Source organism: Eptatretus burgeri, chromosome 5, assembly GCF_056783735.1.
Source record: "Eptatretus burgeri isolate ZD-2024b chromosome 5, Ebu_testis_v1, whole genome shotgun sequence".
NCBI lineage: Eukaryota > Metazoa > Chordata > Myxini > Myxiniformes > Myxinidae > Eptatretus > Eptatretus burgeri.
In genome coordinates, this window is record NC_140965.1 from 53,069,436 (window position 1) to 53,083,373 (window position 13,938).

A 13,938-nucleotide genomic window follows, 5' to 3' on the forward strand; every position below is an offset into this window, starting at 1 on the left:
TCAAAGCATCCTACGTCATATCCCTCAAGATTACACGAAAAAAGAAGCCGCCTACCAGAGTTGAAGAATTGATGCTATGTGAGAAGTGTCGAGAAACTTCATCCAATATCGTTGTCTAACAACACCGTGAGGCATAGGATATGTGATATGTCGAACGACATTAAAGATCAAGGAGTAGAGAGATAAGTAACACAAGAGTTTTCAGCATCCAGCTTCATGAGTTGACTGACGTTTCGTCCTGCTCGCAGCTCATGGTTTTTGTTCGCCACGTTAAGGGTCAAGATTTGAAAGAAGTTTCTTTTCTGCCATAAACTGGAAGAGACAACAAAAGGTGAAGATGTCATGGAAAACGTGTCATGCTTTTTTGAAGAGAAAGAGTGAGCTGGGCAGGAGTATGTGGCGTGTGTACGGACGGTGCGCCTGCCATGCTATGATCAAAGTCAGGATTTCATGCTTTTGTAAAGGGGAAAAGCTCTTGATGCAATGTTTGTACATTGTATGATTCACCGACAGGCTGTAGCTTCGAAAACTCTTCCCAGCCACTGCTTGTGATGATGAATACCATCATCAAAATGGTCAACTACATCAAGGTGCGTGCTTTGAACACTTGGCTGTTCAAGAAACTGTGCCAAGATATGGAGTTTGAACACGAAAATCTTCTGTTCTACACACAGTTTCGCTGGCTGTCCAGAGGTAATGTTGTTCGCTGAGTCTTTGAGCTCAGAGATGAGATCCAGCTATTCCTTGATATTCAAGGGAAGAAGGATTTGCTGTCTGAATGGACTCAGCCAGAATGGAATGTGAAAGTGGCCTACCTTGTTGATATGTTTGGACAGTTGAACGAACTGAACACCACACTACAAGGCAAGGATAAGTTGGTGATCGACTTCACCGATAAACTCCGGGCGTTTGTTGGGAAGCTGAAGAACTGGTGTTGTAAAATTTAGGTGGGAAACACGGCAACGCTAGAGCGTACGACGGTGTCGATAAAATGTGTACTGAAAAGATGAGACTTGATTTCTCAGCATCTGGCAGCCCTACAAACTGAATTTGAAAGATGCTTCCCGGATACAGATTCGGACATGGCAGGCATCGTGCGGGATCCTTTCCGATCACCAGTAACGATGATACCCGATAACGACGACCAGACACAAACTGAACTTGTAACTCTGAAAGAAGATTGGGGAGTGAAGCTCAAATTCCAGACAGAATCACTGTCATTGTTTTGGGTAGCTATGACTGAATCCTACCCCAGACTTTTTGACATCGCTATTCATAATATACTATATTTCCATTTGGATCCACATACAGGTGTGAGAGTGCATTTTCAGTGCTACTGCATCAGAAAACGAAGTCACGAAACCGATTGGATGGAGAAGACGAACTTCAATGTGCACTCAGTGTGACTGAGCCCAGAATTCAGAAATTGGTATCATCTGTTCAGCATAAACCTCCTCATTGAACTTTTCGAACACATTGTCAGATTTATTTGGTTGAGGATTTTATGCTCTGCAATGAATATGCATATAATATAAATATGCAATAAATATTCAATGATTTGGAAGAAAAAAAATATACTCCTCTTGGGAGGGTCTCGGGGATCATAGGTGAATTTTGATGTCTAAAATGGGTAATAACCCGAAAAAGGTTGGGAACCACTGGATTAGAGAAAGATGTTGAACTTGTTATCTGAGCAGCCATGTAGTAAAGTGAGGATTGATCGAGCCGATTTTAAAAAAGAATGGAAAGTGGAGAAGATGGCAAATCAACAGGTAGGGTTATGGTTAGGGTTAAAGTGTGTTCTGAGGAGGGGAGAGGGTATTTGGGACACATTACTAAAGTACCATAAGGCTTAGACTTTCTCTGAAGCAAAGAAGAAATACGGGCTGCAAAAAAATACCAAAGTGCAATGACAAAGGTATAATAAATAAATAGAATAATATAAATATTATAATAAATAGAAAGGATAGTAAATAGAAAGGAAAAAAAAAATCTGATATGCCATCTACTACATAAATGGCAGTCCTGTCTGTCTGTCTTTGTTTGTTTGTAACCAATAAGCTCCGAGACCAGTGAACCGATCTTGATGAAACTTTACACACATATAGACCTAACATTCAGCTCCAGGATGTGCTAAGTGGCTTTCCATAAAAATTCCTGGAGGGTGGTTTAACGTGATGTTATTTTCGAATATTGCGCCGGCGTATTAATCGTAACAAAAGGCTTCATGGTTAAAAACGCTCTGGTTTTTTGAAATACAAAATGTTCGTATTCGTTGACTTTTTAAACATACACATTCTCCTCCTGTTATAACAGCTTTGAAACCCGAAACATTATGCCACTGCGAAAGCAAACAAATTTGAATTCTCGAACTGCACGGCAACAGCGACAGAGGCGTTCAGAGGTATGCCGTTTCATAATGCACGTCTCCCAATTCTTACTTCAAGAACGGTTATAATTTTGACGTTATCAGGATAACAGACGTAAATAAATCAAATACGCTGGGTTATGCCCAACGTATAAATTAAGTCACAAATGATGACATGAAATCAGCCTCACATTGTTGAGGCATTATGGTTTTTAGCTCGCCTGTTCGAAGAATAGAGAGCAAAAGCGATACCCCCGGCGTGAGCGTGAGCGTGAAAATGTTAAATTTTTTGTATTACAGAAAAACTCCTCGATGGATTTCGATGAAACTTGGTGGGGGGGGGGTAAGGTATGGTCCAAGGATCATGCCATTAGATTTTGGACTTGGTCCCCCACCCAAAAAAAAAAATTGTGAGAATTTTTTTTTTGCATTTCTACATGTTTTCAGTGATTTCCAACCCCCCCCCCCCCCAAAAAAAAAAATTGTTAGAGAATAAGAAATGCTTGCAACTTTTTTTTCAACAAAATTTCGATTTCTTTTTATTTGTATTTCTACATGTTTTAAGTGATTTCCAACCCCCCCCCAAAAAAAATTGTTAGAGGAAAAAAAAAATGTTTTTGCAACTTTTTTTTCAACAAAATTTTGATTTTTTTTTTTTTGCATTTCTCCATGTTTTAAGTGATTAGGATTTCGACGAAACTTGGTGGGGGGGGGGTTAGGTATGGTCCAAGGATCATGCCACTAGATTTTGGACTTGGTTCAAAGTCCAATATGGCCGCTATGGCGGCCATTTTGAAAAAATATTTGAATTTTTTTTTTTGCATTTCACATGTTTTAAGTGATTTCCAACCCCCCCCCCCCCCAAAAAAAAAAAATTGTTAGAGAATTATAAAAAATATTAATAATTATTAGACTCGTCTTTTAAAAACGATAAATGTATAAACAGAAGAGCATTGGGTGGCTTTGACACCAACTCTGGTTTATCTGATGTGGCAATAAATCTTAACATTTTTGAACTAGAGTCTTCTGCATATAAAACATGGCAGGGAAAATATAATATTATAGTGGTGATGAAAAAAGAAAATAATGGTGGCAGCCTCTACAATTTTACAATTAACTGTGAGATATACTCCTTCAGATCCGCCGTCATCCACAGGATTCCCGTGCGGAGCACGGGTATCCCTGCTAGTATATATATATATATATATATATATATATATATATATATATATATATATATATATATATATATATATATATATATATATATATATATATATATATATATATATATATATATATATACACGCACTATTTACCGTAATCAAAATAATCATGAGAACACACGCGATATACATATAGGGATCACAAACAATGAGTCATTGCAATATCAATCATAACAACACGAGTTCTCTTCCAAGGAACCTGAGTGCAGGAAGACATTAAGCCCATCAAGCCTGCACAATGGTTGCCACCTCTGGTAGTTCGTCAGTGGTCTACCATTCTTAAATGCTGAGCATAAAGCAAGGTAGCAACACATACCATTTCCAAAGTCTTTGGTATGACTCGACCGGGGTTGGGTTTAAATGGCCACCCTCCCATAATCAGAGTGGATGCTCTACCATTACGCCACCGAGTCTTGTTATTGTTTCAACTGTGGTATATTGTATTACTTCATCAATAACAGAGTAATATCTTAGTGGAAACTAATAGTGTTTGTTGGAAAGGGAACTTCATTATAAATAGAGGGGGAGGGCCTGTGTATCGATTTGTGGGCTGGTGGATTCCTGTGTACATTCTGTGGTGGTAACTTGGTAAGGGAAGAAGTAGTAAGGTACTTCTGGACTGTGTGTGTGTGTGTGTGTGTGTGTGTGTGTGTGTGTGTGTGTGTGTGTGTGTGTGTGTGTGTGTGTGTGTGTGTGTGTGTGTGTGTGTGTGTGTGTGTGTGTGTGTGTGTGTGTGTGTGTGTGTGTGTGTGTGTGTGTGTGTGGTTCCTTATTATCCTCCATCTCTCCTTTCTTTCTTTATTTTTCTTTGTCTATGGAGTGGTGAATATTGCAAGGTTCACATGGCTGTGCCTGGATGGGTTTGAGGGTAGAGAAGTAGCAGCTGAATCCCTGATCCTATCCAGGTTCCTCCTGATGACTCCATCTTTGTCCATTTGGGTTCCTCCTGATACTCCAGTGATTTATTTGGTCAGTTATTTAATTCCCTCAAATAAGTAAAGGTGCTTGGTTGCTGCTTGACCTCAGTTTATATCCCAAGCAGAATCAATAATGTTCATATGTGAACGTTGTGCAGGCCAAGCCATTGTTGTGAATGTTTCTTCAGCCTTTTCATCATCAAGATTGGCCTGTTTGATGTCTGCATCTGAGCACCTATAACTCAGGATGCTGTGATCGCAAGTTCAAATCCCATTACTTTGTGCATTTGTCTATCGTTTCCTCATTTCTTGAAAGGAATATCTGCACATCTTCCTCCAAGAGTGTCATATCGTAATAAAAAATAAATTCACATCTGCTGTACACAGGATGATTATCTTTCTGGAAGATGAATCCTTGCTGCATGAGTTGTGCTCCTGAGGGAATGGCATGATGGATCACAATCCTCCTGCATTTGTCAGCAGTCAAGGAACCATAACTTTTGTATCGATTAGTGGTGTTGCTAGGTGTGATTCAGTCCAAGCTCGCACTGTTCCTTCTACCATGCTTTGTTGTTTGTGTTCTGTGATTACAATTACATTCTCCTCTCCGTTGTCAAACTGCCGTCGATTATTACCAAACATTTCAAACTTTCACTCATCCATAAAGAACACGTCTCCAGTTTTGTTCACTGCCATGTTTGTAGTCCAATTCCTATTCCAATTGTTTTTTTCGCAGCAGTGGTCTTTGTGCATCCGCTTGTCCATTTAGCCCACTTCATGATGTATTTTACTGTTCTCAACGTAGCATCTATACTTGTATTTACACGAAAGACATTGGCAAAATATGCATTTAAACCATCATCTCTCACATCAAGACACCCTGAGATACTTAACACCATTTATGAAGGGGTTTGGCTTTCTACTTTAACCACTTCTATTGTGAACAGTGGCAGTTTCAAACGTGATCTACAGAATCTTGCGTGCAGCTCCTACGAGAAGGTGGAGTGTCCTTCAGCAGCCAGAATTAACTCGTACATGCTTGTGATTTGGTATTTCAGTCCTGGAAACAACTAAATCGAGTCACACAACTACAAATGGAAATAATATGATGGCATGTACCTTAGTTTGGCACTTTCTGATTGGTTGGACGACATTGAATCAGAGTACAGGGTATCAATATGTAACTGTACTCTGGTGTTCATTTTCATACATTGAAGGATTGGCATTCCCAAAGTGCAGTACAATATTTCCTTTTCATACACACTATTTACTCAGTGTTCATATATTATTTCAAATTGTGTCTGTAGTCCTATTCTTGATCAATCATCCAATGAGTCACACCAATTGATTTGTTTTAGTCATAATAGTTAGCAGTTATAATCTACTACTGCTACTACTACGTATTTAATGTCCCCACTTATTCCCAACTTCTCCAGAGGTTGGCCAGGGAAGGTTTTTGGCCCAAGTCTTTCACGAAACAACCAGCCAAACCAAACATTCTACAGGTAATTTGGGCAGGGATTTGTAATCTGTTTAGGGTTCTGGCAATAACTCACCTACTCTTTTCAAAAAGACATCATGGAATATTTATCGAATGCCAGCTCATGAGAACAGAAGGGACACCCATCTTTACATCTATCTGAAGGACAGCATATTTTGTGATGCAACAACCCCTGCCTGTGAAGCACCATTCTGACAATTTATAGTTGGGTCAGGTCAGGAACTAGACAGCTCAAAGGCACCAACTCTGCCCCCATCCTGTCGGATTAGTTAGTTGTTATAATGTGTTTCAATTCAGCCTTCCATGCAATTCTTCATTATCCTTTTGTGCACATTTTTGAGAAACAGATTATTGAAATCAGAATGCAATGACATCTTGAACTTAAATATCATAATCACAATGCAATAGGATTTGTACTTGTTGCTTTTATAACAAGCAAGGTGATGCAATACCTTTCATGTAGATGATGGGGTTCAAAGTCGGCACTTTCAAGTCTGTGAGTACAATCACACCGGCTTCCTGCAAAAACATCAAATAATTTGAACAATAAATGGAATACTCAATATTTTCAACAGTAATGAGATGTTAAATAAAAAGTTGACTCCAGATATTTGGCATGCTCCTTAAACAGTGCTCTCTTTACCTCCACCACCGAAGTGGAAGGAAGTTATGTTTTCACCCCTGTCTGTCTGTGTTTGTTTGTGCGTAGGATATCTCAAAACGTTGTAGATGGATTTGGATGAAATTTGGTGGACAGGTTGCGTGTGTGGCACGGAAGAAATAATTCAATTTTGGAGAATATCCGAATCCGGATCCAGATCTGATAATTTTTAAAGTTATTCCTCATCATTGAGAGATGGGGCCAAAAACGATATATAGCACGATATCTCAAAAATGGATTGCGCCATATAATGTTGTGAATCAGGAATTGCGTGGCAGAGGTATGCGCTCTACCATGTGTCATCCTAGTTTATTTTTGTTTCTGAGTCGAGGAATAATATTTAAAATTCCTGAAAATGGCATCACTGTTGTAGAATGACTATGAAATGTTGTAAAACATAAATGATAACATACTTTGTTCAACACATAGTTCAAGTGAACACTTTAGTGAAATTGTAAACAAGGAATTCATCTTGGGATCATAATTACCAGAAATACTGAAGCAGCATCGTTCCCACCGGGAAGCCAAAGGCGTGGCATACCCCATCCATAAAAAGGTATGGGGTAATTCCCAAACTGAGCAACCTCAGAAATAACCTGCAAACACAACCAGAAAAGATCAGAATGTTCATGGTGAGTGGACCAGCTTAAGGACAATGGATTTTCACAACTGAATGACAAGAGAGGTCTGCTAACCGTCATGGGAAAGGAGACGTAGCAACGTTTTGGGTGTGGGCCATTCTTCAAAGCAAGAGAAGAGTCAACGTTTTCTTTGAAGAAGAGCGCATGCCCAAAACAGTGGTTAACATACCTCCATCAACATTCGGTTGAGAAAATTAATTCTCCCTATTTTTCTGTGATTTCAAAAAAAGTTGGCCATTGTGTATGAGTTCTCTTTCCAAATTTCAAACTCTTACCATCCGGTTTGCAACATTACTTGCCACTGCTTGTGTCAATCTTGCTCCATCAGGATTTTGTGAGTGACAAGAAGAGTGTTTCTCTCACTGGAATCTCAGGGTGACTTGGGTCTTGTCTCGACAATATTACCTAAAACTTATTTGTTCCAGAACCAATCCAATGCAGAACCAAACCCACCATCTCATTTAGCAATGCAAATGCTCGAGGGCTGACTTCATTATGTTATCTACATATGCTGTATTGAAATAAACATGTTATGAAGCTTATGAGTGACCTCCTTAAATTGCTCGAGATGGTGGCCACCCAGAACTGACTCATGAACCCGTAGTTTGTCCTCTGCATGAATTACATGTTAAACAACTGGATAACTGATCTGCATTTATCCTGAGGGTTGTGAACTATTACATCATGACCTGAGAAAACTACTTAAAGATAAGCACACAATGGCCTTTTAAAATAAATTTTAATCAACATGAATGCAATCATGTTTCAGGATTGATGTGGTTATTGAGCAGTATTTTAAGCGTTTACAACCGTCTGGCTTTTCAGGGTGATATTTTACAGTTTCAACCAAGTACATTTACAACTCGGGTGAGCAGAAATACTGACCAAACTGACACCACCATTCTGACATGGTGTGAACTTTCTAAATGAGACGCACAGTCTTAAATTCCTTATACCAAGGTCAAAGCCCTTCTTTCCATCAAGCTGCTCAACTGTTACAATTTGGTGAATGTCATGTCATTGCTTATGTTCTCCTTTGTAACACTATAAGTTATATATTATTAATACCCTGGCCTTACCTTCTCCTGTGTGATGTCATTGCCATCTTTTAGGAGCAGCACACTCTTATCCACAACCACCAGGCCCACGTAGGCCTGAGCCTCTCCTGTTGTCACCTGGAGACTTACATTGTCTGTTGGTGCTGCTTGCAATTTGCTCCACTCAAGCTCCACCTGCACATGGATGCATTTTTTAAAAAAGCATCCAACTAAATTAAATTATGGCTTGATATTTTATGACAAATATTTTCTTCCTAAAATGTGCAACAAAATGTAAGCTTTGAATGACAAGGTGAGAAGAATTGCACAAATTGGTTCCATAGATGCAAAATGAGCTTTTCCTGATTTATAAAAATGTAATCTTGAAGCTATCAATCAAAAGAAGCAATATCTTCTGGAATGTTAAAGAGTGATTCATGATGACTTAAAAGGTCAAATCATTCAAAAGGGACTGGATGGAAAATTAACTCTAATTACAAACAAAAATTTGAGAAGAGAATAATTACTTTTTTGTACACCAATTCTCAACTAATGGAAGAGCGGCGTTAGAGTGTTGGAGGGAAGACACTGACATTGGGTCTGTGGGACAACACACGGACATGGAAAGGGGATTAACAAAGAGGAGAAATAAGGGGGAAGGAAATATAGCAGGATAGAAAAGATCATGGCTATGGATGAAGGATGACAAGAGATGGTGATGTATTCCAAACTTGAAGCCCTTGAAGGATGAGTGGGATTGAAGAGACTGAGGAGGCTTATTTCACAAGCATTAGAAAAGAGGAACAAAGCAGTTGAGGTGAGCAGTAACCCCGAGATTGTGGGAGGTGGAGGAGCTTCTGGAAATATGTGTGTGTGACCTAGAAGGGCTTGGGAGGGGTGGAGGGCTGAAAGAACATAAAAGCAAAAACTAAGGAGAAACAGAGGCTACCAATCAACCTGTCTGCAATAACAGATAAGAGGGCCCTGTGATTCTGTGTCTTTGTGGGAAAGACGAGTCTTGTTAAGAGCTTTAGATTTTCCAGCATCCAGGAGAGACAGGTATGAAGTCTGGGCACAAGCCCATATGGGAAAGCAGGACTCCATTGAGCTGTGGACAAAGGCCTTGTAGCTGAGATAACTTTAGATTTCCCAAAGAAGGACTGTGCGTGATAGAGGATGCATGCCCAGTCTGAAGATGGCTTTTGAGACCAGCTTTGATATATGGTTTACCCAGAAGAGGTCATAGCTTATGGTAAAGCTCAGACTTTTGAGAGACTTAACCAATTCCATCAGTTGATTATTTTTCTACATTTCCACCATATGTTAGAGGTATTGGTTGGACTGCTTCTTCCTGATATGCCTGGTGTTGGATTAATGGTTATGGTGGTGGGGCTTGGGATCGTAGGATCCTGAGTTCAAATCTCACTCGGCTGTTGAATTAATACCAGGTGGGGTTAACTTGACCTGTCATCCTTCCGAGGTCGGCAAAATGAGTGCCAGCATGCTGATAAACTGTGTTGGAGGGGTGACCCGTCCAGGATTGTGCTCAATAGCCAAGGAGACTGCTTAAGCAGCACCAACGCTCTACACAGAGTATGATCCCCATCTCCTCCTCTTCCTGATGGCACACATGCCACCAATAGCTCTTCCTCTCACAATGAAGAGATTTACCCTGTGCAGTGTCAAATCAGCTCATGGAACCTTCTTCATTGATCCTACAATGATTATTCAGTAGTATTCTAATCAGGTAACTAGAACAGCACTCGGTAGAGTGCATATCTCCACCAGGCTGAACACTCGGGAGAGTGCATATCATGTATTGTATCCCAATGACAGGCCGGACCTAGATCTGGACCTGAACAAAAAATCGAATCTGCTTGTTTTCGTCACCTAACCAACTCATCCACCTATTTTGTCGAAACTCGTTCACAACTTTTTGAAACATCATCCCCTATATATCGTTTTGGCCCCATCTCTCATTGATGAAAAATCACTGAAAAATTAAAACTTCTTGAATACGGATGTTCACCAAAATGGAAACGATTCTTTGTTGTCACACACCCAACCTGTCCACAAAATCCATCCACAACTTTGAGATATCTTTTTTTGGCCCTATCTCTCAATGGTGAAGAATCACTTTAAAATTCAAGTGTCCAGATCCGGATCTTCACCAAAATCTAATAATTTTGTCCTTATCACACACCCAACCTGTCTACCAAGTTGAGGCCGAATCCGTCAAGAACCTTTTGAGACATCCTGCTCACACACAGGCATGAAACCATAACTTCCATCCACCATCAATGGGGGAGGTAATAACTGGCAGCAAACATGAGAAGTTTTTCATTGTTTTCAGCTAAATTGTATGAAAAAAAATATTTATATATTCTTCTGAAACACTACTAGTAAAGCCTTCACTTCATAAAAGTATCTCAATTATAATTCCATAAAATGAATCTTCACCTTGTTGCCAAAGATACCTTCCACAGCAAAACTTATGCCATCATTCACGACTTCACCATCTTCTCGGATGTAGTACACCAGCAGTTTTGAAAAAGGTGCCCACAGAGCTTGCGGTAGCAGCCGGAAAGTCCCACAAGCCACCTGGTTCAAAGGTTTATCCACCACCTGCTGCTGTGTTTGATAATTCTCACATGTCACTTGCCCAGCCGCAACTAGGTTTCCTCTTGAAAGCACCTGTAAAGGATGCATGGCCTCAATCACTGCAAACCGTGTAGGATTGATTGAAAATTTAAAAAATGACAAAACATTCAGATTGGTCTGTTTGGCATTGTCATCTAGATGCAAGGTTAATGATGTTGTGTTCCCAGGTTTAAATCCCATATCCTATGTTTCTTTGTACTCTGTTGTAATTTGTAAAAATACACTGATGTGTCACAATGTCCTTGTCCTGTATGTCAATTATGTACAGTCCCACTATGAGCCCGAGATCACTGTAAAAACAAAATCGTATTTACAGAGTATATTTCTTGTAATATTGATGTGCTTCCTAAAGATTTATTCAAAATATTTAGCTGTGCAACTCAGAAGGAAATCTCAATAAATCACGTGGTTAATTGCTGAACCACATTAATCGTGTTTTTTATTTATTTAAAGCATTACTGGTAATGCGCAATACTGCACAATCAAGGTAAGAACAAGGGTTAAGTATGGTTACCTGGTACATGATATTCTGGGTCTTGTTTGTACTATCAATTGTAAACATCATTGGTACATCCACCTGGAATAAAGAACAAAAGATAAAAAATATATATATATATATATATATATATATATATATATATATATATATATATATATATATATATATATATATATGAAGTCCACTTTTATGAATGCCAAACTTTCTCATCCAAAGATTTCAAACCGAAATTTTTTATATCACATTGAAAATATTTATTCATATTTGTTCATTTATTATTATGGTTATTATTTGTTGAAACGTTGCTTTTGTAACAGTGGGGCAATTCTCATAATTATATAAATCTGAGTCACAGTTTGGGATAATTGACTAGGTGAGAACTATATTAATTGCTTCTGTCAATTGCAGGTGATAGATTTTAGTGGATACACACATTTATTTAATAATTCACCCTTTAATTTGCACATGTATTTATATGTACACACACACACACACACCAGTTGGGGGCATTGGGGCCAAATATTGACACAGCAAGCAAGGGACTGAATGAACAGTCAGAGAGAGAGAGAGGAGTAGGAGGAGAAGAAACGCAACAGCTTCAAGTAAGAGGAATGAGTAAGGTTAGGTTCATTTTGATAGAAGAGATCATTGAACCATATTGCACACTTGCATTTGCAATCGATGCCATCATATGCCATGATGCCTTTGTCATGCTTCATTTATGATGCAACCAACAAACCAATTTGGCAAATTAATCCTGGTCACAGATGCCTTTTGCTGGATAGATAGTTCATGATACTTTTAGTGAAAACAATGTGATAAACAAGGTCTTTTGCAAAATTATGAAGTGAAATTATGAGTTTACAAACCTATTAAACCTGTATGGTACTGCATTTGATTTGATGTACCATACTCTTTAAAGAGTGTTGGTGCTGTTAAAGCAGTTTATAGGCAAGGGTTATACTGGGTGGTTTGCTATTGCCTTCCCAGGGTTGTTTGGCCATGCTCTATCCATTTAAATGCTGAATGATCATCAAACAGGAAACAGCATGTATCATTTTTTAAATCTTTGTTATGATTCAGACAGGGTTTGAACCACAGACTCCAAGACTCAGAGTGGATACTCCAACCATTATGCAACCGAGTGTGTTTATGGGACTAGATCGAAGATTATAATTTCAACAACTAATCATTTTTCTGGAAAAAAAAGAGACAGATGTTTGATTTATCAGAACTTTAAAACTTAAAGGAAAAAAAGTTGGGGGGGGGGTGGACGACGACATTACTTCGGTGAAAGAAAATATAAGAATATATTTGCAATATTCTGGGAACAGGTGCAGGGGGATATAATGCAATAATACCAATCAAATAAACAGTAAAAAGAATGAACAATTATCTAAAGGGTTCCATCACAAATTAATATTTGCTTGCCTGTGCTGAGAGAGAGTCGGTAGTGACTTGTACAAAAGAATTTGATGGTGACCGTCTCTCCAAAGTAACATAGTGCTGCATTGTTGTGCTTAAAAACGTGGCCTGAAAAAAAAAGAGAGGACAATTTGCTTAACGAGCAAATATTCAAACAAATAACCAAGTAAATGTGGTGTCCAAAAATTATATGAACGAGATGCAATAGTCCAAGGCATTACAAAAAAAAGTATAACAAGATGTAAATGATAGATACAAAATACATTGAGATATTTTATTATTAAATATACTATACATATAGACTTGCACATTGAGAAATAAAATAAACTTTGGTGTGTCTTGGATGACTTGCAAGTATCCCATCCATAGAACTTTTGGAACACCCCATTGGAGCCACAGAAAATTTAAACAAAGACATCCTACTGCTATCCCATCACCCCTGCATTCTTCATTCCCTGCTCAGTGAGTAATTGCAGAGGAAGTACAAGAGTGTTATAAACAAAGACAAGAACAGGAGAGTGGAGAACAAGTGGAAACAAGCAATAAAAAAAGTTTGCAGTGTGATTTTTTTTTTCAATGACACCTCCATATCCCTCTTTCACTTATGTTACTTACAGATCAATACAGAGTATTTATTGTGCAAAACATGTACAAGCATACAAGACCCATCAATTTGCTGATGGGAATACCAATATTTGCTGCGATGGCTGATCTATGGAGCAAGAACAAAAAATTATTCCTGGAGATCCTGCTCTCCATGCAGGGATAAACAGTTGGCGTTTGCAGTTTCGTCACATGTACCCATGATGTACCCAAACACAAATCTTCCTTCCTCTTTTTATTTTTATTTTTTGCATTACAAACCTTCCTGGGAGTTACCTGAATCCACCGTCGCTGGTTCGGTCCATGAATATGTTCGCAAGTTATAGCATGACAAACAGAAGCTAAACACAAAGACAGACAGACATGGCTCCATTTATAAGGCAGATTTTTAAATATGCA

The 13,938-nt window shown here is 38.7% G+C and overlaps 1 protein-coding gene across 1 annotated transcript in view; it reads right to left on the reverse strand.

The window, feature by feature from the left end:
* The window catches only part of LOC147026440 (CD109 antigen-like), a 76,833-nt gene that overhangs the window by 36,292 nt on the left and 26,603 nt on the right, over positions 1-13,938 (reverse strand). Inside the window, exons 13-18 of the mRNA XM_085881860.1 lie at positions 12,943-13,044; positions 11,527-11,589; positions 10,812-11,045; positions 8,394-8,546; positions 7,162-7,269; positions 6,465-6,531 (exon numbers count right to left, since the gene is read on the reverse strand). Coding sequence (XP_085737986.1) covers positions 6,465-6,531; positions 7,162-7,269; positions 8,394-8,546; positions 10,812-11,045; positions 11,527-11,589; positions 12,943-13,044 — 727 coding nt within the window. The remainder of the gene's footprint in view (positions 1-6,464; positions 6,532-7,161; positions 7,270-8,393; positions 8,547-10,811; positions 11,046-11,526; positions 11,590-12,942; positions 13,045-13,938) is intronic.